Genomic DNA, 24,761 nt, shown 5'->3' on the forward strand with positions numbered 1-24,761 from the left:
AGAGTAGGGCTGAGCTGCCAGCTTTCAGGGGCTGTGTTGCCATCTTCTGTGAGGTTTAGCATGAGTCTCATGGGTTTTGGCATCTTTCTAAAAGCGCCGTCTCCTGGGCTATGGCTACACTCGTGGCTTCTTGCGCCAGAAGTATACAAATGAGGCTGAGCATGGAATATCGCCGAGCCTCATTTGCATACCTAATGAACCGCCATTTTTGCAGAAGAGGCTCTTGCGCCAGAAGGAGCTGTCTACACTGCCCCTTCTTGCGCAACAAAAACCCTCTTGAGCAATGCCGTTATTCCTGAATATCGGCGATATTCCATGCTTAGCCTCATTTGCATACTTCTGACGCAAGAAGCTGCGCGTGTAGACATAGCCCTGGAGCGATGTTATTCCTTGAGCACCTAAGCTGTCATTTTCAACATACAAAACAAAGCGATTTCTAGCCCTTGTGGTTGTGGAGGAAAACTAGGAAATGTGAACCCAACCCTAGTGGCTTACAAATCAAAGGGATCCAAAATGTATTGTTTTAAAGTCAGTCAGACTTCGGGGATCCTGAGTCATGATTTTGAATGCGAGGGGGTTGGCAGGACTGCGGGAGGGGGGAGGGGTGTCTAAACAAACTTTTAAAAATTTCCATTTAATTGATTGATCATTAACTCAAGGTAATTAACATGTTTGTTGAGGTTGGTCAATAATAGTCAATCAGTGAACTCAATGATAAGAATGGAGCATTCTTGGGGGTAGATCCACACTGCAGTTAAAATCCTACAGCTGTCCCATGCCAGCCGACTTGGGTTCCCAGGGCTCTGGCCGCAGGCTATTTAATTGCCGTGTGGACTTCCAGGTTTTGGCTGCTGCCCACGCACCGGGTCCAATCCATCTGTGAGTCCTAGAACCTGGGCCTCAGCCTGATCCCAGAAGGCTCCACTGTAATGAAACAAGCCCCGTGACCCCAGCTCAGTTGGGATGGGTTGGCAATGGGTGTCTAATTGCAACAAATACATACCCTTGGACAAGGCAAGGGGGGAGTCGAGGGTTAAAACAGTAGAACTACTATTGCCTTGTCCGCGCTGGTCACTTCTCTGTTATCGCATGAGCTAAAACACGATTCGACACCCACCCTGGAAGACAAGGCCCAAGTGTAGACAAGTCTCGTGAAGAAAGTACGGAAAGTGAAAACTAGGCTCCACTGAACTCGACAGGGAAAACGCCCTTTGATTTCATCCTGTCCCCAAGAGTTTCAGAGGGGGAGCCGTGTTAGTCTGTAACTGAAAAAACTTAACCAACAGAGGGAGGGGTAGCTCAGTGGTTTGAGCATTGGCCTACTAAACCCAGGGTTGTGTCCTTGCAAAGGCCAGTTAGAGATCTGGGGCAAATCTGTCAGGGATGGTGCTTGGTACTGCTGTGAAGGCAGGGGACTGGACTCAATGACTTTTCAAGGTCTCTTCAAGTTCTAGAAGATAGGTATATCTCCACTAGATATAGAACAACAAATAGTTCTGCAGAACCTTAGAGACTAACAAAACATGTTGATGGTATCATGAGTTTTTGTGGGCACAGCCCACTTCTTCAGATGACTGGAGTTAAGGGGTCCAGGGCACAAATAAACAGCAGAGAAAGAGAGAGGATGGGGAGGGGAAAAGAAGGAAAGAAATGGGGGATAATATTGTCAATTAGAGCAGTGTTTCTCAATCAGTGGTACAAGTACCCTTAGGGGTCCTTGAGAGAAGTCTGGGGGATACATCAGTTTGGAGAAAACTGAATTTTTGTTTTAAGTGTTATAGCATTTTATTAATTTTGTACTTTTTACACCCAAAAATATCACCACCCACCCAGCTACAATTGTTTAAACAAATGTGTTACAATGGTAGAAAAAAAATTGTGTGTCTGAAAACTGTAGGTACCTGTTTTTTTATATTTTTAAAAGGGGTACTTTATAAAAAAAGGTTGAGAAACATTGAATTAGAGTGTCCGTGCTAAATGAGGCTAACAGAGAAGTACCCGGTGCTTGGCTTTTGATCTCACTAGGGTGTGGAATGTGGCGTCTCATCCAGTTCAGGTCTTTGTTCAGATCTTGTTTCCTGGTGTCGAACTTGTACATTAAATCAAGTTCTGCAGCGTCTCTCTCCCGCTGGTTTTTGAAATTGCTTTGTAATAATATAGTCCCTTTTAGATCCAGCATTTAGACCCAAGCCCCCACATTGGGAATGTCTACACGGGGATTGAAAACCCAGCTGACTTGGGCTCGCAGGGTTGGGCTTGACGGTCTGTGTAACAATAGTCAGAATGTTTGGGCTCAGGCTGGAGGACCCTGAAAAGTGGCTGTGCCTACTGGCTAGGATCATGGGTGTAGTTTGGGGGACGGGAGGGGAGTTGCCCCCCAAAACTGCAAACTTTGGGCAGGCATGGAATTTACCTGCCTCACCTCCATGTGTGGCCTAGCTGGAGCCGCTCTTTCTCCCCTGTGGCTTTGATTTCTTTGCTCTCTACACTTTCATAGGGAAGCGAGGAAGAGCTCCGTGGAGCCAGCAGAAAGCGTAGGCGTGGGAAGTAGGGATGTAGGAGATGCTGTAGCACCTCTAGGTTTTGCCCCCAGCTTCCCCGTGCTTAGGGGCCAGCCCTGCTGCCCACCCACTGCTGCTCCTGCCAGCCCTGGGTTCCAGCCTCCCAGTGGCCCCTCCAGGGTCCTGCTGATTCCATGGGCTTTGGTCCTGCCACCCGTCATTCCTTGCAGAATCTGCAGCCTGCTGGCCCCAGGATCCAGGCTGCCGTCACTGCAGACTCCACTGCCCCTTGGGGTCCAACTCTACCAGACTAGATGCCATTCGGCCAGTCCAAGCGACTTGGGGTAACTCTAGGTTGACCCCAAGCTGGAGCAGTGAGGGGCACAAACGGGGAGGGAGAAAGGGGGGGGGCACAGCTCAGCACCCCCACCCAAAAAATAGTTCCAGTGCCACTGGCAGAAAGATGCTGTTTATGTTGCAAGGAAGGGAGGCAAATTCCCCCTGACCGAAAAGCATTTCCCCTCTCTATTATTTTTGTGCACATTCCCTGCCAATCTACACTATGGCTGTGTCTAGACTGGCAAGTTTTTCCACAAAAGCAGCCGCTTTTGAGGAAAAACTTGCCAGCTGTCTACACTGGCCACTTGAAGTTGTGAAAGAACACTGACGATCTAATATATGATCATTGCGCAAATACAATGACTCTACCGCTCGGGAAAAAGCTCTCTTGCGCAACTTCTTTTGCACAAGAGGGCCAGTGTAGACAGCTACAAATAGCCCCGATGGCAAAAATGGCGATCGGGGCTTTCTTGTGCAAAAGCGCATCTAGATTGGCATAGACGCTTTTCCGCAAATGCTTTTAACAGAAAAACTTTTCCGTTAAAAGCACTTACGGAAAATCATGCCAGTCTAGACGCAGCCTATGAGTTTTTTTCTGCAGAAGATATGCAAATGGAGTGCTCATTTGCATATATCACGCTCCCATTTGCATATCCTTTTCTGATCCTTTCTGCAGAATAAGTTTTTTTGCGTTAAAATGTCCCGTGTAGACAAGGCCATTTGTCGGGGGAAAAACAACCCTTTTGTGCAAGAGCCTGTAAACCTCATTTTTTGAGGAATAAGGGATGTAGACCTAGCCTGAGGGAGCCGTCACTTTGGCCTACACCTACCAAGAGAGCAGTAACCCTTTCCATGGCACCAAGAAGCAAACGAGAGCAGGCAGGACTCAAATGGGAGTCACCTTTCTTGCCCTCTAGCAGCTGGTAACTTTGCTACCGATGGGTGTTCTGTTGCTGTTGTAACAGCATGTGCCTGAAACCAGAGGAGATTTGCCCCGCTACCCTGCGGTTTGGGGGAGATGTTTCTCTTTCCTTAAAAGAAGCTAATAAAATTAAAGGGTTTAATTCAATGGGACTTGAATTCACCTTTGTCCCTGAGCCACCAGGTGTCGCTCTTGTCTGTAGATGCAGAGTTTGCTATTGGCCACTATTAAACCCAACTTCCTTAGTAAATCCTGTAACTTTACCAATGAAGATAACATCCCTGTTGCTAGGACACTCCCAGGTCTGACTATCAATCCACCCACTGTCTAAATGTAGGGGTGTTTGGATTTAGTGTTTCAATCTAGCCAGTTATCTGAGAGAATTTGTTTGTGCATTTGTGCATGTCTGTCTGTCTGCTCAAGAACTCCTCCTAAACAAAAGGAAAAACTATGTAGCACTTTAAAGACTAACAAGATGGTTTAATAGGTGATGAGCTTTCGTGGGCCAGACTCACTTCTTCAGATCATATTCTGGAAGAGAATTGGCATGACCATATATACCAAAGGAACCGGCTTGGAAGACGGCTCTCCCAGCACCAGCTCCTACTCCCCCCTTGCTGCCTCTCTCTGATACTGGCAGCAAGGGGGTGGAGTTCCTACTCGACTACCCGATAAGTATTTGCTTATCAGGTAGTCGACTAGTCAGCTAGTCGCTTACATCCCTATCCCAGAGTAATTCGAAATAATTACTCTCCAGTGCTTCCTGGGGCTCTAAGTCAAGGTAGCATGTCCACATTAACGGAGCTTGCCCAGACTGATTTCGAGGCTTCCCCATAGTGGGGACACACTAGTTCAATTTTGTAAAAATTGGGAGTTAAGTTTTTACAGAAGGCTCTGTTGGGGCAAGTGGTGTTGTTTTGCCAACAGAAAAACTCCTCTGAGGCTATATCTACTCTGCAGGCTTTTGCCGGCAGAGAGTATGCTAATGAAGCACTCATTAGCATTTGTCGCACTGTCATTTGCATATCTCTGCCGATGCTTTTTGCTCAAAAACAAGCGGTGTAGATGGGTCCGTTTTGTGCAAAAAAAAAAACCTTTTGCACAAGATCCCTTAGGCCTCAAAAAGGAGGTATACAGATCTTGCACAAAAAGGGTTTTTTGTGCAAAATGGACCTACCTACACTGCTTGTTTTTGTGCAAAAAGCATAGGCAGAGTTATGCAAATGACAGCATAACAAATGCTAATGAGCACTTCATTAGCATACCTTCTGCCAGCAAAAGCCTGCAGTGTAGACATAAACTGAGTGTGGTCTGTATCTAAGCTAGGGGGCTGTGATGGCACAGCTATGTCAGCATAGACTTTGGAGTGTAGCTGAACTCTCGGCTTTCACGTAAAAAGTGTTTCAAGTCCTCAGGTTTGCGGAGAAAAGGCTGAACACATGATCTGAGCATGTCCTCCCAGCTCAGAAAGCAAAGGCACAAAAAAAGTCGCAAAATAGATCATGTGTTTGTTTATTTAGTTTTCTCTTTCATCTCATTGTTTTTAAGCCAGTCTCATGATTTTTTGACTGGGCTCCTGATGCTGCTACGCCTGAGGTTGGCGGTGCCCCCAGGATGAAGAATTTTGCACCGATGAGGCTAAGATTAATTTTCGCTGTGTTAGGAAATTGAGGAGGCAGCAACCCGCAGGCGACTACAGAGTTAGCAGAAGTTTGGATAAAATCTGGCTGATACAAGCGGAATGTGGACACATTTTATTCCTAGGTAAGTAACAGTTTCTTTATACACAAGTCTGTACAAACAAGTACCAGGCCACTTAACGCCAGGGATGCTGAGGTTTGACACATGCTGTGCACCTGGGTTTTCCTGGCCATGTCGGCCCTCGGGGTCATAAAGGAATCCCTTAGGGCAGCGTTTCTCACACTGGGGGTCCCAGCCCAAAAGGGAGTGTCAAGACAAGTGCAGGAAGGTCGTTCACGGAGTTTGGATTTTCCTGGCCATGATCTCTTCTTCAGTCCTCAGATCTCCATCCAGACGGACTTTGGAAATAGGACACCATGTCCATGACTTCTTCTGGCATTCAGAGCTGGGTGGCTGGAGTGGCAGCTGCTGTCAGTCACCCTGCCTGGCAAGCAGTGCCCCAGCCAGCAGCGGTGCAGAAGGCAAGGTGGCAACACCATAGCATGTTACACTTCCGTCTGCGCTGCTGCTGCTGGTACTAACTTCACAGCTGGGCTCCCGGTATCTCTGGCTGCCCAGCTTGGAAGGCAGAGATGCCACCACCAGCGGCACAGAAGGAAGGGTGGTAAGACCATGCTAAACCCCCTTCCTTCTGCACTGCTACTGGCAGCAGTGCTGCCATCTGAGCTGGGCACCTCACCAGAGGGCATGGCTCTGTGGCCACCCAGCTCAGAAGGCAGCAGCACAGAAGGAAAGGTGGCAACACGATCCCATTCCGGCCTCCATTCTGTGCTGCTGCTGGCGCTGGCACTGACTTCTGAGCTACGCTGATTATTTTCAGGAATAAGGGCATTGAGCAAGCGGGTTTTTCTTGCACAAGAAGGGGCCGTGTAGACAGCTCCTTCTGGCGCAAGAGCCTCTTCCGCAAAAATGGTGGCTCATTATATATCCAAATGAGGCTCGGTGATATTCCACGCTTAGCCTCATTTGCATAGCTCTGGAGCAAGATCGCGCCAGTGTAGACATAGCCCTAGTGTGATTTCTGAGCAATGCACGTGGAATCTAGCCCACAGCAACAGTGAAGACCAAGAGACAGCTACAGCATCGGCTGGGAGCCAGCTGGCTTTTAGCTCAGAGGGTAGCGGCTCCTATACTCCGCTGCAGAGGACCCAGGTTCAAATCTGCCTGGTTGTGGTTACCGATGCTCCCCCCAGAGCAGTGCCAATGCGGGTAAGAGGAGGTCTGGGATCAGCCAGGCTCAGTGAGGCCTTTGCCTTCTGGCTGGTTCACCAGTTGAATTCCAGATTCCCACAGCGTACCACACTGTGCAGTCCAGGGTCCCCACAAAATGAACGATCTGCATCTCCCCTCTGGTTCCTGGGAAGGGCTCAGGGTGTACCATGCCTCCCCAACAGAGGACAAATGGGTCTGGGCCCCCCTATGAAGTGGGTGGTTAGTGTGATGGCTGGGGCCCTCCCCTCTCCTGGGCACAGGGCCACAGGCCTGTCCCCACGATGCTCCAGCTGGTAGAGCAAAGGGGCTGTGGGCAAAGGCTGCTGGGGGCTCTCCTGCAGCCAGGAGGGATGATAGGAGTTATTATAGAGAACTTTCTGGGTGTCTGGCTGGTGAGTCTTGCCCACATGCTCAGGGTTTAGCTGATCGCCATATTTGGGGTCGGGAAGGAATTTTCCTCCAGGGTAGATTGGCAGAGGCCCTGGAGGTTTTTCGCCTTTCTCTGTAGCATGGGGTGCCGATCACAGCTGGAGGATTCTCTGCATCCTGGGGCCTTCAAAGTATTTCAAGGCTTCAATATCTGAGATAGAGGTGAGAGGATTGTTCTGGGAGGGGTGGGTGAGATTCTGTGGCCTGCACTGTGCAGGGGGTCAGACTAGATGATCATAATGGTCCCTTCTGACCTTAAAGTCTATGAGTCTATCTTCCTCTGCATCTCCTCAGGCCCAGCCTCACTCTCTGGTCGCTCTCTGGTCTCTCCCGCTCCGAGCTGGCTGGTGGGTCAGGGCAAAGTTGCAGCCCCTGGGCACCTGAGCGGGAGGACGTGGCTCCAGCTCGCTCAGTTCAGTGGCCAGGGATCAGCCTGCTCCTCCTGCCCGGGGATCTGGAAATCCGCTCGGTGCTCTCACCTGTCACGGGCTTGGTCTGTTGGCCTCTTCGCCCCTTGCTGCCGAGGTGTCCCGGGATGGCTCTTCTCAGGCTGCTGACCGGAGATCCTTCCTCCTGCCTCCTCAGTCCTCTTTAGCCAGGCTACTTCCCAGCCCTTTGATCCTCCCCGCTGCTGTCACCCATCAATCAGCTGTGGCCCGCGGTGCCTGGCTTAACCCTTTGGGTTCTGAGCTGGCCTGTGGGACTATACCCCACATGCAGGGTCCCTTTGAAACACCTCTTCCAGCTGGAGCAGGGAAGTGGGCAATGTTTCCTCTCATCCTTTCCATCCACGTGAATAGTTTTTATATCCATGTGTGGAATAATTTCTCTCTGCACCGAGGTAGGTGTGAATGTGCACCACCAGTTGGAACTAAACCTTGCTGTTGGTATTCTGCTAATCAGCCAGGCAGCGTTGGACTCTCCTGAGGGGCCACACAAGCACCCGGCTTACAGGGAACCCTGGCGGTGGGGCAGGACCCCAGTGTCCTAGGCCTGCTTTCTAACCCTTCTGGCCCCGTGGGGGGCTCTACACCTCAACAGGCACCTGGTGAGAGGGTGGGATGGAGCGGAACTGGCGCATCCCCTTGGCTGTGACGTCCTCCTGTTTCAAGAGAAGAAGGATCCGTCAGAGCCTTGGGTGCCCCCAGGAATCAGGGGGAATGCGCCCACCCCACGGTCCCTGCAGCTGCAGGTCCTACAGCCTGTCGGAGCCACCTGCCTACACCTGGGGTTAGGGGGCCGGAGTAAGAGGTCACCTACGTACAATCCAGGGAGGGGGATGGTGAATTAGAACCGGGCTCTGCGGCTCCTTACAGCCTTGGCTCTCACCTGGGACACTCTGGGCCTGGCACAGGAGTTGACGTGCTGTGGGGGAAGGGCAGGTTAGGATCAATGGACCCATGTCCAGGCCATGCCAGCGAGCCCCATCCCCATCCGCAGGGCTGAGCAATGGGGCTGCGGGTGGAATATCTGATTCCTGGATCTCACCAGGGGTTGGATGTGGGAGGGGTTGGAGGAGGAAGGGACCCGCATAGCTCTGCCCTGACCAAGGCTGGCCCACTGGGGCTCAGGCTAGGAGGACAGGCTGGGACAAGGCGTTCCAGTTTCCCCTTTCCAGTTCCCCCCAGTGCTGAGGTAAAACTGCCCCCACCCCTCCGGACCATGCTCACCTCCAAGCTGTATTGGAGCCTGTCTGTGTCTGGGGACTCTGCCCGCAGGGTCCCTGCCTGGGGTCTGACACGCCCTTGAGCGGAGCCTGCAAAGGAAGGGCAGCCGTGGGTCACAGCTGGGAACCCGAGAAAACGTCTCCCTGCCAATAGCTCCCTGCTCGGTGTGGCGAGGCCGCCCCGCCACTCCCGGAGCCGGCCGCAACACGGGCTCGCCCCGATCGCCGAGAGGCACGGTTCGGGACGGCCGGCAGGCGCCGCCCAGGGAAGCGGCGTCCGTCCAGCCCTGCGCGGGGTCTGACGCCACCCCCGCGACGGGGCCAGGCGGCGCGCACAGAGGACGTGGGGGGAGACGTCATCTCCCTGCTTCGGGCGGGAGATTTAAAACCCCGGCCACCCTTCCAGGGAGAGGGAGGCGAGCAGGGAGATCGGAAGACCCCCGAAGGGCCAGGGGGGACTGGATACTGCGCCCCTGGGTGAGGTAAAACCCCGGGGGCCAGCGAGGACGGATGAGGGACTTGGGAAAGAGGGAGAAGTGACCCAGGGCGGGGCCGCGGAACCCGAGAGCAGGGGAGTTTAGGGTTTGCAAACCCCCCCCGTTACTAGCTAGGATGAGCGTCCTGGCTTTAGGGCCCTGGGTCGGGGTCCGGAGTGGGGGCGGGCCCGGACCCCCTCCCTCTCACCCTTTCCCAAAAGGGTGGTCATTGGGGCCACGGTCGCGTTGTGCGGGATAGGCATAGCGCGGCAAGCATAGCCGGATTAAAAGCCTTTGATTAGAAAGCCTAGCGTGTCCGGCGTCAAACCGGTAAGGAAGGGGGAAGCCCCCCCTTCTCCCCCCTTTCCCTGGGGCTGATGCATAACACTCGGCCAATCAGCATTGAGACTCTGGGCAATGGAAGGTGGGAGGGGGCGTTCTTAGCAGACGTCCCAAAGGATGGCCCAGGTCACCGCCAGAGGGGAGCAATCTCAGAGCAATTCCAATCTCACCTCTCTGGGAGGGCCAATCACAAAGCCATAAGGGGGTGTCTCTGAGGTTGCCCCCACCTTGCCCCTCTGTCCTGCCTGGCTGATGTCAGGGTCTCCGGGTGAGGTCACCACCTCCCCATCACCTTTCCCCAAATGGTGGAGGCGCTGAGACAGGCCTTTGTGATGTCACTGCCACCCACCCCACCCCTACCAAGGCTGGTGTCCTGTGCCCAGCATGGAAAACTCAAACTTTACCAGTCTCCCTGAAAGATTCACTGGTACCTTGCTGGTACCCAAATGGAGAATTTTTCTAAACAAGTAGGACTAGTAAAAAAGAGCATATAGGAAGCACTTTATAACGTGCACGTTTCCTGGTGCTGGGAGGGAGTGAAGATGAGGTGATAAAGCATTGGAATACAGTGATTAAAATGTAAATTGTTATATTAATTGTTATAATCATCATCATTTGCATTTTCATAGTGAGTAGACACTCTATTCATGAACTGGGACTGGTGCTAGTCCCTGTACCAAAACGACAGCCCTTGCTTTAAAGAGCTTACAATCTCGTGTAAAACATGAGATGACAGAAGGATATAGACATACGTGGGAGTACAAGTAAACAGCAAGACAACAGTGGTTAGCATAAGAGGCAGTGGTTTCTGAGGAGCAACTGCCTAACCATTGCCATGTTTTTAGGCATTACAACAAAGAGGAATAGGGAAGGGTGATTTGAGGTGGATGACAAGGTAGCCACATACTGCAGCTGTGGATTTCTAGTTTGATGTGGTTACCATCATTATTCAGCAAAATAAACAGAGGGAAAGTGATTAGTCTGAAAGCAGGTGTATAGTGTCAACACACCACACCACCTTCCCCTTCTAGTGCTGGGGAAAGTATTCAGCAGTTCTGACCTCTGAGTGAGATGCCCCCTAATGAATTAAAACACATTTTTTATTTAACACCATTATAAATGCTGGAGGCAAAATAAGGTTTGGGGGGGAAGTTGACAGCTTGCGACCTCCCCACGTAATAACCCCGTGACCATCTGAGGTGTACCCTTCTAACACCCAGTTTGAGAACCCCTAAACCCCTGGTGTCCAACCAGTTCTGAAGTAGTAGCCACTATAGTGGCTACTACTATGGCAAACTAGCCACACTCAACCAGCAAAATAGCCACATTGTTCACATCAACTAATCACACTCACATGGCCAAATAGCCACACGTGGCTAGTGGCTAGAGTGTTGGACACCAGGGCCCCAGCCTAGATGCTCTGTGTTTTCCAGAGCCTGGAACAGAACACTGTCTATTTAAGTATGTGCTAATAAGGCTTTTTCTGTCTAAGAAGAAATACAAAAACGTCTATCCCTGCCTTTTTCCCCCCATCATAGCCTGTAGGCAAAAGAGCTTGAATAATTTAGAGGGTTTATTGTTTATTGCTTGATGGAAGTGGGAGTGTTGCATGTGTGGGAAAAGCGAATTGAGGGAAAGATAGGCGGAAGACATCTGCGTTTAATTCAGAAAGGGGTTTTGTTCTGAGGCCTCAGACCTGCGCTTCCCCCAGAACCAGGCACTGATACAGCTGGTCGTAAATGCAGTCCCTGAGTTACGAACGTTATCCGCGCTTACGAACAGTGCGGTCGCCATGTAACTCAATGAGGTCCGAGTTACAAACACCACTTTGAGTTACGGCCAAGTGTTTGGTCCGTAACTCGTTCGTAACTCGGGGAGAGGGTGTATTATCCATTGACCATGAAGAAGGGTGACTTTCATTCTCCGCATTATAGATGGGGAACGGAAGAGGGGTCCTGGTGCCCCAATTCCTTCAGTCCTGCTCCCGCTAAGGGACCTTCTCCTACCTGTTGTATCACCCTCGCTCAGTGTAGCTCAACTTTTTTTTAATACATTTTTATACATTTTTTTTAAAAAAATATAAGTACCCCCAGTAGGGATAGTTTTCAGACACACGAATTTTTTTTCTACCATTGCAACATGTTTGTTTAAACAACTTCATCGTAGCCAGGCGGGCGATGACATTTTTGGGGGTAAAACGTACAAAAATAATAAAAGGCGGTAAAACGTAAAACAAAAATGGAGTTTTCTCCCCCCCCCCCAGACTTCTCTCGGGTACCCCTAAGGCTACTGGCCCCCTGGCTGAGAAACGCTGCCCTAGCTCACAGCTGGGCCGCCTCCACGTGCTCCCCGCCACTGGACGGGCATCCCCGCCTGCATCCCAAGGGAACTACATGTCCCGACATGCCACGCGCCACAGGCCGGGACTACGTCTCCCAGCATGCCCCGCGCGGCCCCCGCGTGGCGTGCTGGGGAGGGGAGTCCCGCGGGGCGGTCCCTCAGGCAGGGCGTCCCGGAGCTCCGCCCTCCGCGTGGCCGGCCCCGCCCCCTGGCCTGCCGGCGGGGTGTCCCGTGCCCGCGGCGGAGGACGGAAGCCGAGCGGGCCGGCGGGCGGGATGGGGGACTCCAAAGTGAAGGTGGCGGTGCGGGTCCGCCCCATGAACAGGAGAGGTGAGTGCGGCCCCGCCCCCCCGGGGAGACACTGCCCCCCCGCCCCCCCCCCCCGCGCCTGGGGGAGAGACACTGCCCCCCCCGCCCCTCTCCGGGGGGAGACACTGCCCCCCCCGCCCCCCCCCGCCTCTGGGGAGACACTGCCCCCCTCACCCCCCCCGCGCCTGGGGGAGACACTGCCCCCCTCACCCCCCCCCCGCGCCTGGGGGAGACACTGCCCCCCTCACCCCCCCCCCGCGCCTGGGGGAGACACTGCCCCCCCTCACCCCTCTCCGGGGGGAGACACTGCCCCACTGCCCGCCCCCCCCACCTCTGGGGAGACACTGCCCCCCTCACCCCCCCCCGCGCCTGGGGGAGACACTGCCCCCCTCACCCCCCCCCGCGCCTGGGGGAGACACTGCCCCCCTCACCCCCCCCGCGCCTGGGGGAGAGACACTGCCCCCCCTCGCCCCCCTCCGCGCCTGGGGGAGACACTGCCCCCCCTCACCCCCCCCCGCGCCTGGGGGAGACACTGCCCCCCTCACCCCCCCCGCGCCTGGGGGAGAGACACTGCCCCCCTCACCCCCCCGCGCCTGGGGGAGAGACACTGCCCCCTTCCCCCCCCGCGCCTGGGGGAGAGACTGCCCCACTGCCCCCCCACCCCTCTCTGGGGGAGAGACTGCCCCACTGCCCCCCCACCCCTCTCTGGGGGAGAGACTGCCCCACTGCCCCCCCGCCCCTCTCTGGGGGGAGACACTGCCCCACTGCCTGCCCCCCGCTCGTCTCTGGGGGGAGACACTGCCCCCCCGCCCTTCTCTGGGGGAGAGATTGCCCCACTGCTCCTCTCTGGGGGGAGACACTGCCCCACTACCCCCCCCTGCCCTTCTTCAGGGGGAGACACTGCCCCCCCTGCCCTTCTCCGGGGGGAGACACTGCCCCACTGGCCCCTCCCCGCTCCTCTTTGGGGGGAGACACTGCCCCACTGGCCCCTCCCCGCTCCTCTCTGGGGGGAGACACTGCCCCACTGGCCCCCATGCTCCTTTCCAGGGTGGAGACGAGCGACACTTCCCAACTGGACCACCCCTCCTTTCTGCGGGGGAGGGGGAATGAGTGATTGACTAGACCTCCCACCCCTCCCCCCAACCTCCCCTCCCTTGATGAGGGGAGAGAGACACTGACTACCCAATACCTCCCAAACAACTCCCTTGGTGAGGGGGGAGAGGTAGCATCTGACTGACACCCCCAGTACCCTCCCTTCTTTCATGGAAGGTGGAGAGACAGTGACTGATTGACACCCCTTGAGGGGAGCAGGAGACCTTCCTCCGGCCACCCTCCGGGAAAGGAAATGCTGATCAACACCGTCCCCCTCCCACACATACACCTCTCGCTGGTGGGAGTGGGGGACACGGATTGACACCCCGCAACAAATACCACTTGCTGGGGTTGAAGAGAAGCCCACCTACCCCACTATTCACTGAAGGGCTGGTGAGCGTCAGAGACGGTGGCATGAGCCCCTCCCCTCACTGTGTGGTGGGGGGGGGGAGGGATTTACCACCCTTTTCCACCATGGAGGCTGGTAGCAGGTAGTACCAAAATGAGGGAGGAACAGACACTGCTGCTGTGGAGAGTGAGTAGGCTCAAGCTGCCTCCACACAGAGGAGTTACTCATAATTCTCTCTGATTCATTCATTCCCTCCCTTTTACCACCCCACATTTCCCTCCTTTATGAGTCTCCCTTCATAATCTTTCCCCCTTCTCTCTTTTTCCTGTCTCCATATAATCCCTTCCGCCCCGCGCCCCTTGCACCCATTTTACAATGGGGCTCCTTCCTTGTCTCTTCACTTCCTTCCCAATTTCCTCTCCTCTCATTCTCTCCCCCCCTTCAGCTTTTCCTTCCACCAAATGACTCACATATTCAGCCAACCCTGCATGTGAACGTGACCCCAAGTGCCCCAAACCCAGGGACTATGAGGGTAAAAGCAGCTGGAACATGAAGTGTGAACTGACAGAGGATTTTTTTAAAATAAAACTTGCCTAGATATTGTATATTAATTACAGTCAGTGTATTTTTCTTTTATGTGACTGTGTTTTTTAAAATCAGAAAAGGACAGATACTGCAGCTGGTAGAGAAACAAGTGCACAAAAGGAAATGGATAATTTAAAAAAGCTCAGGCAATTAAGGACAAATATAGATACACACCCAATTAGTATCTCACTACAACATCTCTGATGCTCCTGAAACTCTCTGTAATGAACAATGAGGTAATGCCAAGTTTGTGTAAATGACAGTTGTCCCTTGTAATGTTGCAGTTGAGGGATGTGTACACAGCCTTGAAGTCTGATTGTTTAGGGATCATCTTCTGGTAACACTTAGACCTCAAGGCAAGGGATTGATTTTTAAAAACCCATGTTGTAATTTGTATTTAATTTTAATAACATTGGTATGACTCTTGAGAAGTTTTTGGTTGTGAAACAAGAAATAGTCTGAATTCCGTTGTGTGTTACAGCGTATGACCCCATAATAAGAGACTTTACAATATAAACCTGTGTTGACTGACTGTAGATACTTAACCTTTGAAATATTATTGATGTATGCACCTATTGTTATCTTTGGCCTGTAAATTTCCTCAGGGCTGGGAACTTTCTGCTGTAGCCCTATAAATTGGCATGCAAATCAGCTACAGATTGAAACTCTGTAATCGAGCACACTCTGGTCGGACATCCGTAGTCCAGCATAATTTTAGGTAGTCAGATGTTCTCTTATCATGGCTGTGGCCAAGTTTCCCGCGGTCCCATAAAGTTCACTTATAGCGACCAGACTTGACTCTGTGTTCTGTGCTGTTGTTTAGCTCTAATTTACCCCAATTGTCTTCTAAGAACCCAGTAAGTGGAAATGTTGATAACGCTGCTAATATTGACCTTCCATGGTCTGGCAAATTCTCTGGTTTGGCATCAGTCAGGTCTGGAGGATGCTGGACTAGAAAGGTTCAACCTGTGCTTACACTTTTAGGCATTGAATAAATAAGTAGTAATAGCTTCTCTGCAGAAGAAGAAGAAGGCTCTATGTGCTGAATACCATTTTACCTACGGTACTAGTAGTCCAGTCCAATTTGTTGAAAGTAAGAAAAAGGATTCTTGTGCTAACTTGTATGTTAATGCCTTCTTTTCAAAAGAAGGAATTTTCCTGAGTGTCCTGCTGTGTTCCCAAGAACTTTTTCCATCCATGAGCAGAATAAATTTTGTTATGTACAGAGGCATGTGCAGATGTGCACCACTGGTCAAATGTATGCTGTTGACCCTGGGCGCTCTGCTAATCTGCTGGGCGACATTTGAAACTCACCTTGGTGGCCCAAGCTATCAGCTCAGAGGAAACACTGGTGTCCCTGCTGTACATTTCCCACTATTATACAGTGTGCTGTATACCAACTTTTTGTTGCCATGCACTTTAGAGGTGGTTGCATTTCCACGATGTTATGAATATATTGTTTCTGAATTGTTCTGGATGGAAGGCATTACAGACAAACAACTGATGTATCTGAGAGTTGTTACTCTCCATTATCCTTTTAAAAGTGAATAGTTACAGTATATTTAACTCCCATAGTGTAAACAATAATACATTTGTGGCTCGCTCTGGAAAACTATGCAGTGACACACAGATAAAGCATGTGGTTCTAGGTTGTTTCAGCTTGCTTAAAATACAATTGCATAACCGAGAAATGTTTGTAACACCTTGGGTGTGCTTAGCATTTACTCTGAAAGAGAAACAGTAATCCTGAGTAAGGCTCATATTTTGTCACAGATATTTACACTAAAAATCACAGACAGGTCTCTGGAAATAAACAAAAAATCACAGAAGCCTATAACATGTCTGTGATTTTTTTACTAAAATATGCCAGACAAAATGAGGAGGAAGGGGAGGGTCTAGTACCCACAGGTACTAGGGGTTATGGGCCTTGCCCACCATGGCTGGGCTGCTATGGGAGGGCTTGGAGCTCTGAGATCCCTGTGCTATGTAGTGGCTAGGAGCTGAGAGCTGCTGGGCTGCCTGCCGACAGCTCCAGCCTGGGGCACAAGATGGCACGGATTCCATAACTTCCGTGACCTCCCTGACTTAATCATAGCCTTAACTCTGAGCAGTCACAGCTGAGTCAAATGTGTGTACTGCAAAGGAAAATAATGTGTTAAATAAAGTAAATGTGCTCTTAAGCAATGTTACCTCTAATTTTTTCCATCCACTGTGTGGAATACATTTTATGTGCACCAAAGCACGTACAGATGTGCACCACCAGAGGACACTCATGCTGCCAGCTGTGGGCGCTCTGCAAATCAGCGGGGTGGCATTTGAATCTCTCCTGGGTGTCCACCCAAGTGCTCAATTTACAGAGAACACTGCTCTTAAGCCTAGTTTTTATGAGATTACCTTGATGTTTGAGCTTGATGTTTACTTGATCCATTTGAGGTCAACACGTGATCAGCTATAGTCTTCAGCGTAAACACTGTTAAAACTGGTTTCTGGTTGTCTGCGGGAGAGTAAACACCATTGCTTTAAGATTTGAGTGTAATTTTTAAGCAGCCTTCATAGTTTGCAAAAAGTAGTCAGCAGATTACTATATCCTGGTAATAGTCTACCTTCGCTGAAACAAGTGGCAGCTGATTGACTGCTTGGCTCGAATCTGGAGCTTTACCAAACCTGTGAAGAATGGAGCCCTAGACGGCCTGAGCATTGATTGACCTTCCTTGGTCTGGGACATATCAGGTCCTGAGGGTGCCACATCAGGGAGATTCAGCCTCTATGGCAAAATGCATATATATAGTGCCTGCATAAAAAGACAGTCTCCGAATAATTTGGCTTTAAGACTAACCTCTTTAGTTTGGATACCATGCTGATGGGAAGTATGGAAAATCTTAAACTAGGTAAATACTAAACTCTTCTTTCTTACTTAGATGAAATGCTAAAATAAAACAGGATTCCATCTAGAGATGTAAAATCCCCCTTTAAATGTTAACTGGTTAAACTATATGTTTAACCGGTTAACTGGTTCGCCATGTGGCGTCATGGGCTGAGGGCTGCTGGATCGACCCCTTCCGTGTAGCTCGGTGTGGTGGGTCTGGCCAGGCTGGAGCAGCCCCCCCACCTATCATGTGCCACAGGTGGGGAGCTGTCCTGGCCAGGCACTGGCTAACTAGTTACCCCAGTATAGTTATGGTTAACCCTATTACGGTTAACTAGTTACCCCAGTAAGTATGCTGGCAGTGCTTACTGGGTAACCAGTTAACCCTTTACATTCCTCATTCCATGATAGCACATTGTATTTACCTATTGTAAATAAACCAGAATTCAGGTCATATGAATGTGATCTACTTGAAAGCTAAATTCCAGCTACCTTTTTTAGCATTAAAATGTGGCTATCATATAGGACTACCTTCAAGGTAGGTTAGATAGTCACCTAAATGCACATAATTTCACCTTCCAGTACTCTGAATGATGTGTAATTGTTTCTTGAGGCTCTGAGATGAACCAGTCATTGCTAACGTATGCCAATCAGTTTGCATGATCTCCAGAATAGAGGGTGGCTTTACAATATCTTTAACAATCAACAGACAGCATGTACAGTATAGGGTAACACTGCTGTCAGGGAGTTTTCCTTCCTTTTTCCTGAGGAGATGTGGTTTTGAGGAACTGTCCCATCTTGCTTACAAGCTTGCTGAATGTACTTCTCAAACTGATCTTGCTCAGTTTCGCTGAGACCCTGAGTGGCTGGAGAGCCCCAGAAGGAAGCACTTCATTGCCCTTTAATCACATGGGCTAGAGAAGGACAATTGGCTCCACACAGACTTCCTCTTCAAGGCTGGATTGAGCCGAGATAATTTTTTGCTCCATTTTGTGCTTTGCACTAGAAATGCAACCGATTTATTAATTGTGAGGATTAAGTTGCTTGTGAGGAATGAGCTGCTTATTAAAAATTGTGGACTGCAATTACTAGCCAGCCAGGCCAAGAAAATGTGACATGTCACAACTGCGGAGCACGAGTATGAACTTCGTTAAACTGACAGTACTTATAATAACAATAGGCAAGCTGACTGTCAGTGCATGAAGGAAGAAGTCTGTATTAGAGGAGTTTCCAAAATGTGCCCGGTAGATCTTTCAGACCAAAACTACTATTTTGCTCTTTACTGCTGCTTCAGTGCATTAGAAGGAACAATTATGTGGTTGGGTTACTTTAGATTAATTGCAACGATCATCCTACAAACAAATAAAACCTAGTCCTATCACCCGCACACCATGACTTTCTGTTTTGTGCTTATTCATAGTAGGGATGTGAAGGACTAGTTGACTATCCGATAAGCAAACGCTTATCGGATAGTCGACAGAATAGTCGACTAGTCACTCCCCTCCCCACCTTGCTCCCTCTATCAGATAGAGACAGCAAGGTGGGGGAAGCGGAGGGGTACTTCAAAGCGGCAGTTCTGGGTGGAGCTTTGGGGTCAGACTCTGGGCTCCACATGCCGCTGCAACTTTGAAACGCTGCGTGTAGCTCGGGTGACCCCAGGCTGCATGCGGCATTTCAAAGCAGCAGCGCTGTGTGGAGCCCAGGATCAGCTGGGGACTCCCCTGCTGACCCTGGGCTCCATGGGACGCTGCTGCTTTGAAATGCCACAGGGAGCCCAGCATCAGGCTCCTCGCAGTGTTTCAGAGTGGCAGTGCTGCACGGAGCCCGGGGTCACCGGGGGAAGTCCCCATCTGACCCTGGGCTCCACGCGGCGCTTTTGCCTTTGAAATGCAGTAACAGCGGTATTGGGGGTGACGGCGCACAGGGGAGGCTTGCATGTAACTGTGAAGGTTAACTGATGAGCCCAGGTTTTTTCTTATTTTTTGGTGATAAAAATACAAATTTATTCATTGAGGGGGGAAAAATGGAAGGAACATGATACTGCGTTATTTTTGCAGTATCCAGAAGTGTTCTAGGTGCTTCACAGAATAACTTGAAACAAATGATTCTTGCCTCAAAGAGTTTACAGTCTACATTTGCGATGTTTTGCAAAGAGGGAAGGTGACACAAAGGGAGTGGAAGTAGCAGTTAGTCATGGTTAGTTTAGCCATGAACGTGTCTTGATTGTGCAACTAAGGGTTTTTAACACACAAGTGAGTGTATTCTGTTCAGGTTCTTATTCAGTTTTATCATAGTATCTGAACATCATTTGGAAGTGATTTAAGCAATATGATTGGTATCTGTCATGAATACATAAATAATTAATATTAGTTGCTCACTTTAGGCCTTGTAAAAGTGGATTTTCAAGATATAGTATCATCATATTGCTCCCATTTCACCCTATCACAGCTCTACCTGTTGGTGAGTCTTCTTTCACTTCTACCAAAACCTGGTTCAGTACTGGAGGAGAGTATTCCCACACGCTAAACGTTTTATTACCCACACCATTCGGCCTGCTACTTCCAGAGGGTGTCTGTCACCCTGCTTGTCTAGAAGTGCACCTCTCTAAGTTTATCTGTGCCCACAAGTTTTACATTAAAGTGTTTCTAGCAGTTGATCTTGATTCTGCGGGTGTCTCAGTGCAGGCAACTTGCATGACATCTGTAACTGGAAGCTCACCTTGTACTAGGGCCAGCCTGCCCCCGATGAGGGGTGTGGAACTGCTGCAGCAGCAAAGGGAGCTGCCAAAGTGGTACCGTGGTAATGGATATTTCCCTGGAAGAAGTCTCCTATTGCCTTCGATAAGACTGTAACTCCATTTTTGCTTGGAAAAGAATAAGTGCTGTTAAATCAGAATAAATCAGCCACACTAGAATATCTCTGGCACTGAGGTTTAATAATATGTCTGTTTTATTGTGTGGCTAGTGAGGAGCTTGGTAGCTAGAGGAAGTGATGGCATAGAACAGTGGTCTCCAACCTTTTGAACCACAAGATCACTTGTCAGTTTAAGTGCAATGTAAGATCTACCTCAAACCCAAATTCCCTTGCCTGGCTTCCTTCCTGTCCCTTCTCTGTGGCTCTGCCCCTGCTCCACACCTTCTCCAAGGCCTCACTCTGCTCTCTCCACCCCCCCTTCATCCCTGAACCTCATTCACTTTCATCAGGCTGGGTAGGGGTTGGGGTGCAGGCTCCGGTTTTGGGCCAAAGGGTTCAGTGTGTGGGTGGGGCTCTGGGCTTAGCCCAGAGTGGGGGATTGAGGTCCAGGAGGGGTTTAAAGGTGCAAGCTCTGGGAAGGAGTTTGGGTGCAGGGGGACTCACGTCTGGGGCAGGAAGTTGGGTGCAGGAGGAGGTTCGGGGCTGGGACAGGGGTTTAGGAAGCAGGCTCTGGCTGGGCACCATTTAACTGAGATGGCTTTCGGGTGGTGGAGCAGTGGGGTTAAGGCAGCTTACTCCTGCCTTGGCCCTGCACCACTCCTGAAAGCAACTGGCATGTATAGCAATGGCTCCATGGTGCCATTATCTACAGGTACTGAGCCCACAGCTTCTACTGGCCACAGTTCCCCATTACTCATCAATGGGAGCTGCAGGAGTGGTGTCTGCAGGGAAGGGCAGCATGTGAGAGTGACAGAGATTTGCATTGCCAAGCTCCCTCCATTCCCTTCACTCTGTGTGGAGACAGGGTACAGGCGTGGGGGGACAGGGGACACCCTGACATCAGTTCCCTGTCCCCTTTTCCCTCCCACACCCTGCCCTGCAAGCAGGAGGCTCCCAGGGGGGCAGCTCCAAGGCAGAGGGTAGGAGCAGCATGACATTGGGTGGAGGGGCAATTGAAGTGCCAGCACTTGATAGCTTCCTGGCCAAATCAGTCAGGATCACCTGTCAGAAGCTCAGAGATCTACTGGTAGATCCTGCTCTACTGGTTGGTGACCACAGGCATAGAAAATCTGCGTTAAGAATAGCATTTGACACTTTCTTCTTTCTTTATAGAACTTGATATGCATACAAAATGTGTGGTGGATGTGGACACAAACAGGATTATTCTTCACCCTGTGAACACCAATCTTTCAAAAGGAGATGCCAGGTAAGACTTATAATTTAAGAAGTGCTGGTCAAGTGCATTAAGTTTGGGCCTAACAACTGGGAGATTTTGGTTCTGATGTGATCTTGGGCACATTCTCCGAAGTAGTTACTCCCATCTTTAAAATGAGGCTGCTAATGTGTACCCCACCTCATTAAGGTACTCTTGAGATCTTCAGGTGTTTCTAGAGTGGATACTTGTTCACCTCCCCTCTATGTAACTAATATTGCAACCCATAATGAGGTTAGTTACCTCTTCTTTACTCTACTCCTAGGAGATGATGTTATTCACTATTTTTAAGAGAGCAAAAATGTGTTAAAGTAGATTGAAGCTAAGAAGGAAAGGAGAGAAACACAAGTAAGAATTGTAGTATTCTACATTTCAAAATAGTTAGTCGGTTGACAGTATTAAATATAATGTATAACTACTTACATTACAGTGGTTTTGGGAATTTAGTGGCACACTAATTTATCTTGGCTAGTAGACTACTTCTTTGGGTAGAGAATATCTTATTACCTCTATATAAAACCATGGCATGCCCACATCTTGAATACTGCATACAGATGTGGTCACCTCGTCTAAAAAAAGATATATTGGCATTGGAAAAGGTTCAGAAAAAGGCAACAAAAATGATTAGGGGTTTGGAATGGGTCCCATATGAAGAGAGATTAAAAAGACTTGGACTTTTCATCTTAGAAAAAAGGAGACTAAGGGGGATAGGATAGAGGTCTCTAAAATCATGACTGGTGTGGAAAAAAAATGAGTAAGGAAAAGTTATTTACTTATTCCCATAATATAAGAACTAGAACTCACCAAATGAAATTAATAGGCAGCAGGTTTAAAACAAACAAAAGGAAGTTTTTCTTTACTCAGCGCACAGTAAACCTATGGAACTCCTTGCCAGAGGATGTTGTGAAGGCCAGGACTTTAACAGGGTTCAGAAAAGAGCTAGATAGTTTCATGGAGGTTAGGTCCATCAATGGCTATTAGCCAGGATGGGTAGGAATGGTGTCCTAGTCTCTGTTTGTCTGTTAACGGGTGACTGGAGAGGGATCATATGAGGATTACCTCTTTTGTTCCCTCCTTCTGGGGCATCTGTCATTGGCCACTGTCAGCAGACAGGATATTGGGCTAGATGGACCTTTGGTCTGACCCAGTCTGGCCATTCTTATGTTTGGGCTAGAAGATGTCAAGTAACTTTTCAGGTCGTAAGTGGCATATGGAAAAGTGAGGCAAGAGGAGATTAAGGAGATCTTTTGCTGACTTCCACCAAAGTCATTTAAAAAGCTTCTACTGAAGTCAGTAGAAGCTGGCTCAGGGCTTTTGTGATTTGCCCAGAGTCAAATAGGAAGTCTGGAAGAGCTAGGTATACAACCCATATTATTTAGCTCATGACTCCAATCCTGTGCTTTTGCCACAAGGCCAACTGTCTAAACTGTTCATGTAAACTTAAAAAACAACAAATGGTCTGGTAGCGCTTTATAGGCTAACAAAGCATGTAGATGGTATCATGAGCTTTCGTGGGCACAGCCCACCTCTTCAGATGACTGGAGTTTTGAGTTTAGGATGTGCGGACCCAAAATAAATAGGGGAGAAGGGGGGTGGGAGGAGGAAAAAAGTCACTGGTAGTGGATAAAGAGCATGCAGTTCAAATACCTGTTATGAGAAGGAAATCAGTCATGTAGTGCAAGTACTTTCACTTCCCCTGGACTGAGTCAGCTCACTAAGCAATGGGCAAAGTTCAAATTTGCTAGAAGATTATGCTGGGATTACAAGGTGTGTATCCTCTATGGAGGGAAATCTAGAATTCCTCCCACGTCTAGGTAGGTAGACTGAAAGCCTAATTGCAAAACTGAGACCCATATACTTGGAGCAAAGCTGGTTGCGGGTGCAGAATAGAGTAGCTCATATTCTGTGGGGTTTTTTCCTTTTGGGTTACATGACCACCTCAGCCCCATCCTTTACCTGTGACATTGGCCAGTCTGGTTAAAGTTCTTCATTACACATCCCTCCATTAAAAAATGTCAGGAAATCTGGTCCAACTCAACAGGCAAGCATTTTCCAGTTTCCACACACTGAAATATTATTTAAGGGACAAATTACAGTCCCACATAACTGGAATGGGTAGCAGAGAGTCAGAAAGTTGACTGTAGCATGAGGATTGAGGGAACCCTCTGTATCAAGTAGATTTATATTGAAATGTCTGCACTGTCCCTATATCCTCCCAACACAAATTCCTTTGGGCCAGGCCCATGATCCTCTGTAAAATGTCTTGCTGCTATATTTGAGTTTTAGTAGAAGATTTCAGGCAGTAACTGAAATTCAGTTGATAAGGTGTCCTAGTTTGGATAAGGAACTGTGACAAGAGGTTGAACACAAAAAAGGCAATTTGTAATGGAGTTACTAGCAACTCTTGGGATACTTTTATTATATATTAAAGGAGACGACGTCTTCATTTGTCTTTCCCTTTTATCCCAAACTCTGCAGTTGATTATTCTGCAAGGTTTGACTCCTTTTTTTGTTATATTTTATTTTAAACATTAAGCAATCCAGCAAATCAACTGTTCTGACTGCTTTATGGCTTTATTTGCATATTACTGGATGTTGAATGATTAATCTTAATGACACTATAGATTTGCAAAGCAAAACTTCATAGTTAGGAGTGTTGTTTAAAAGAGACATTGGAACTCCTGAGTTCTGTTCCAGCTCTGTCTCATATGCCTGGATGATCTTTGAATTCACTTTGACCAAAATGTCAAACAGTTCACTCACTTTATGTACCCAGTTTACTAGGTATAACCAGCCCAAGACCCGGGGCCTAACTTTCATAGAGGCTCAGTTTCCACTGATATACATGATGTTGAGGGGTTTATTACTTCTGAAATTCAAGTTTTAGGGCGGGTGTTTCAAGTTGAGCACTCAGAATTAATGGATATCTTGAAAAATGAGGCTTTTAACCTCTCTGCTTTTCTCTCCATTGCTAGATGCATCTAATATTTACCTATTTCATTAAAAATAGTGAAAATTAATTAATGCGAGTAAAGTGATCTGAAAGTCTTAGATGAAATTAATCTGACTGTTTCTGGAAAGGTTATAGTCTGAAGATCCTTATTACCCGTGCAAGCCTTCCTTACCCAGGAGTTCACATGCACTGGTTTTTGGTTTTGCCTGTGGAGTCTCCATCCTGAAGCCCTCCTGGGCCCCATCCCCTGGCCCTGCCACAGGTGTGTCTGCTACGCCCTCTTCTCAGCCCCTTCCTCTGAGCGCCGCCTGTCTGCTGTTTGCTACTTTTGCCCCCTCCTGTCTTAAGGGTGTATGACAGGAGGAGGGGGCAGAGAGGAGCTTAATGCTGGGGGCTTTGGGGAACGAGGTGGGGCGGGAAGAGATGCAGCATGGATAGGGTTGGGGGAAAGAGGCTGAGCAAGGGAGGGGCCTGGACAATCAGCTGGGGGTGCTAAGCACTTCCTCCCCCTCCTCCCCCCATGGGCGCTTTAGACTTGGGGAATCCATGTAGT

General features: G+C 49.4%; 1 protein-coding gene across 6 annotated transcripts in view; it reads left to right on the forward strand.

Annotated features, from left to right (window-relative positions):
- Positions 1–12,103: 12,103 nt before the first annotated feature.
- Positions 12,104–24,761, forward strand: part of KIF13B (kinesin family member 13B) — a 178,716-nt gene continuing 166,058 nt past the window's right edge. For 5 of the 6 annotated variants that reach the window (XM_075923255.1, XM_006135585.4, XM_025190999.2 and 2 more), the window contains exons 1-2: positions 12,104–12,258; positions 21,156–21,249. In XM_075923255.1, coding sequence (XP_075779370.1) covers positions 12,204–12,258; positions 21,156–21,249 — 149 coding nt within the window. In that variant the 5' untranslated portion in view covers positions 12,104–12,203. The remainder of the gene's footprint in view (positions 12,259–21,155; positions 21,250–24,761) is intronic. The other variant, XM_075923256.1, reaches the window with a different exon arrangement.

Source organism: Pelodiscus sinensis, chromosome 3, assembly GCF_049634645.1.
Source record: "Pelodiscus sinensis isolate JC-2024 chromosome 3, ASM4963464v1, whole genome shotgun sequence".
NCBI classification, from domain to species: domain Eukaryota; kingdom Metazoa; phylum Chordata; order Testudines; family Trionychidae; genus Pelodiscus; species Pelodiscus sinensis.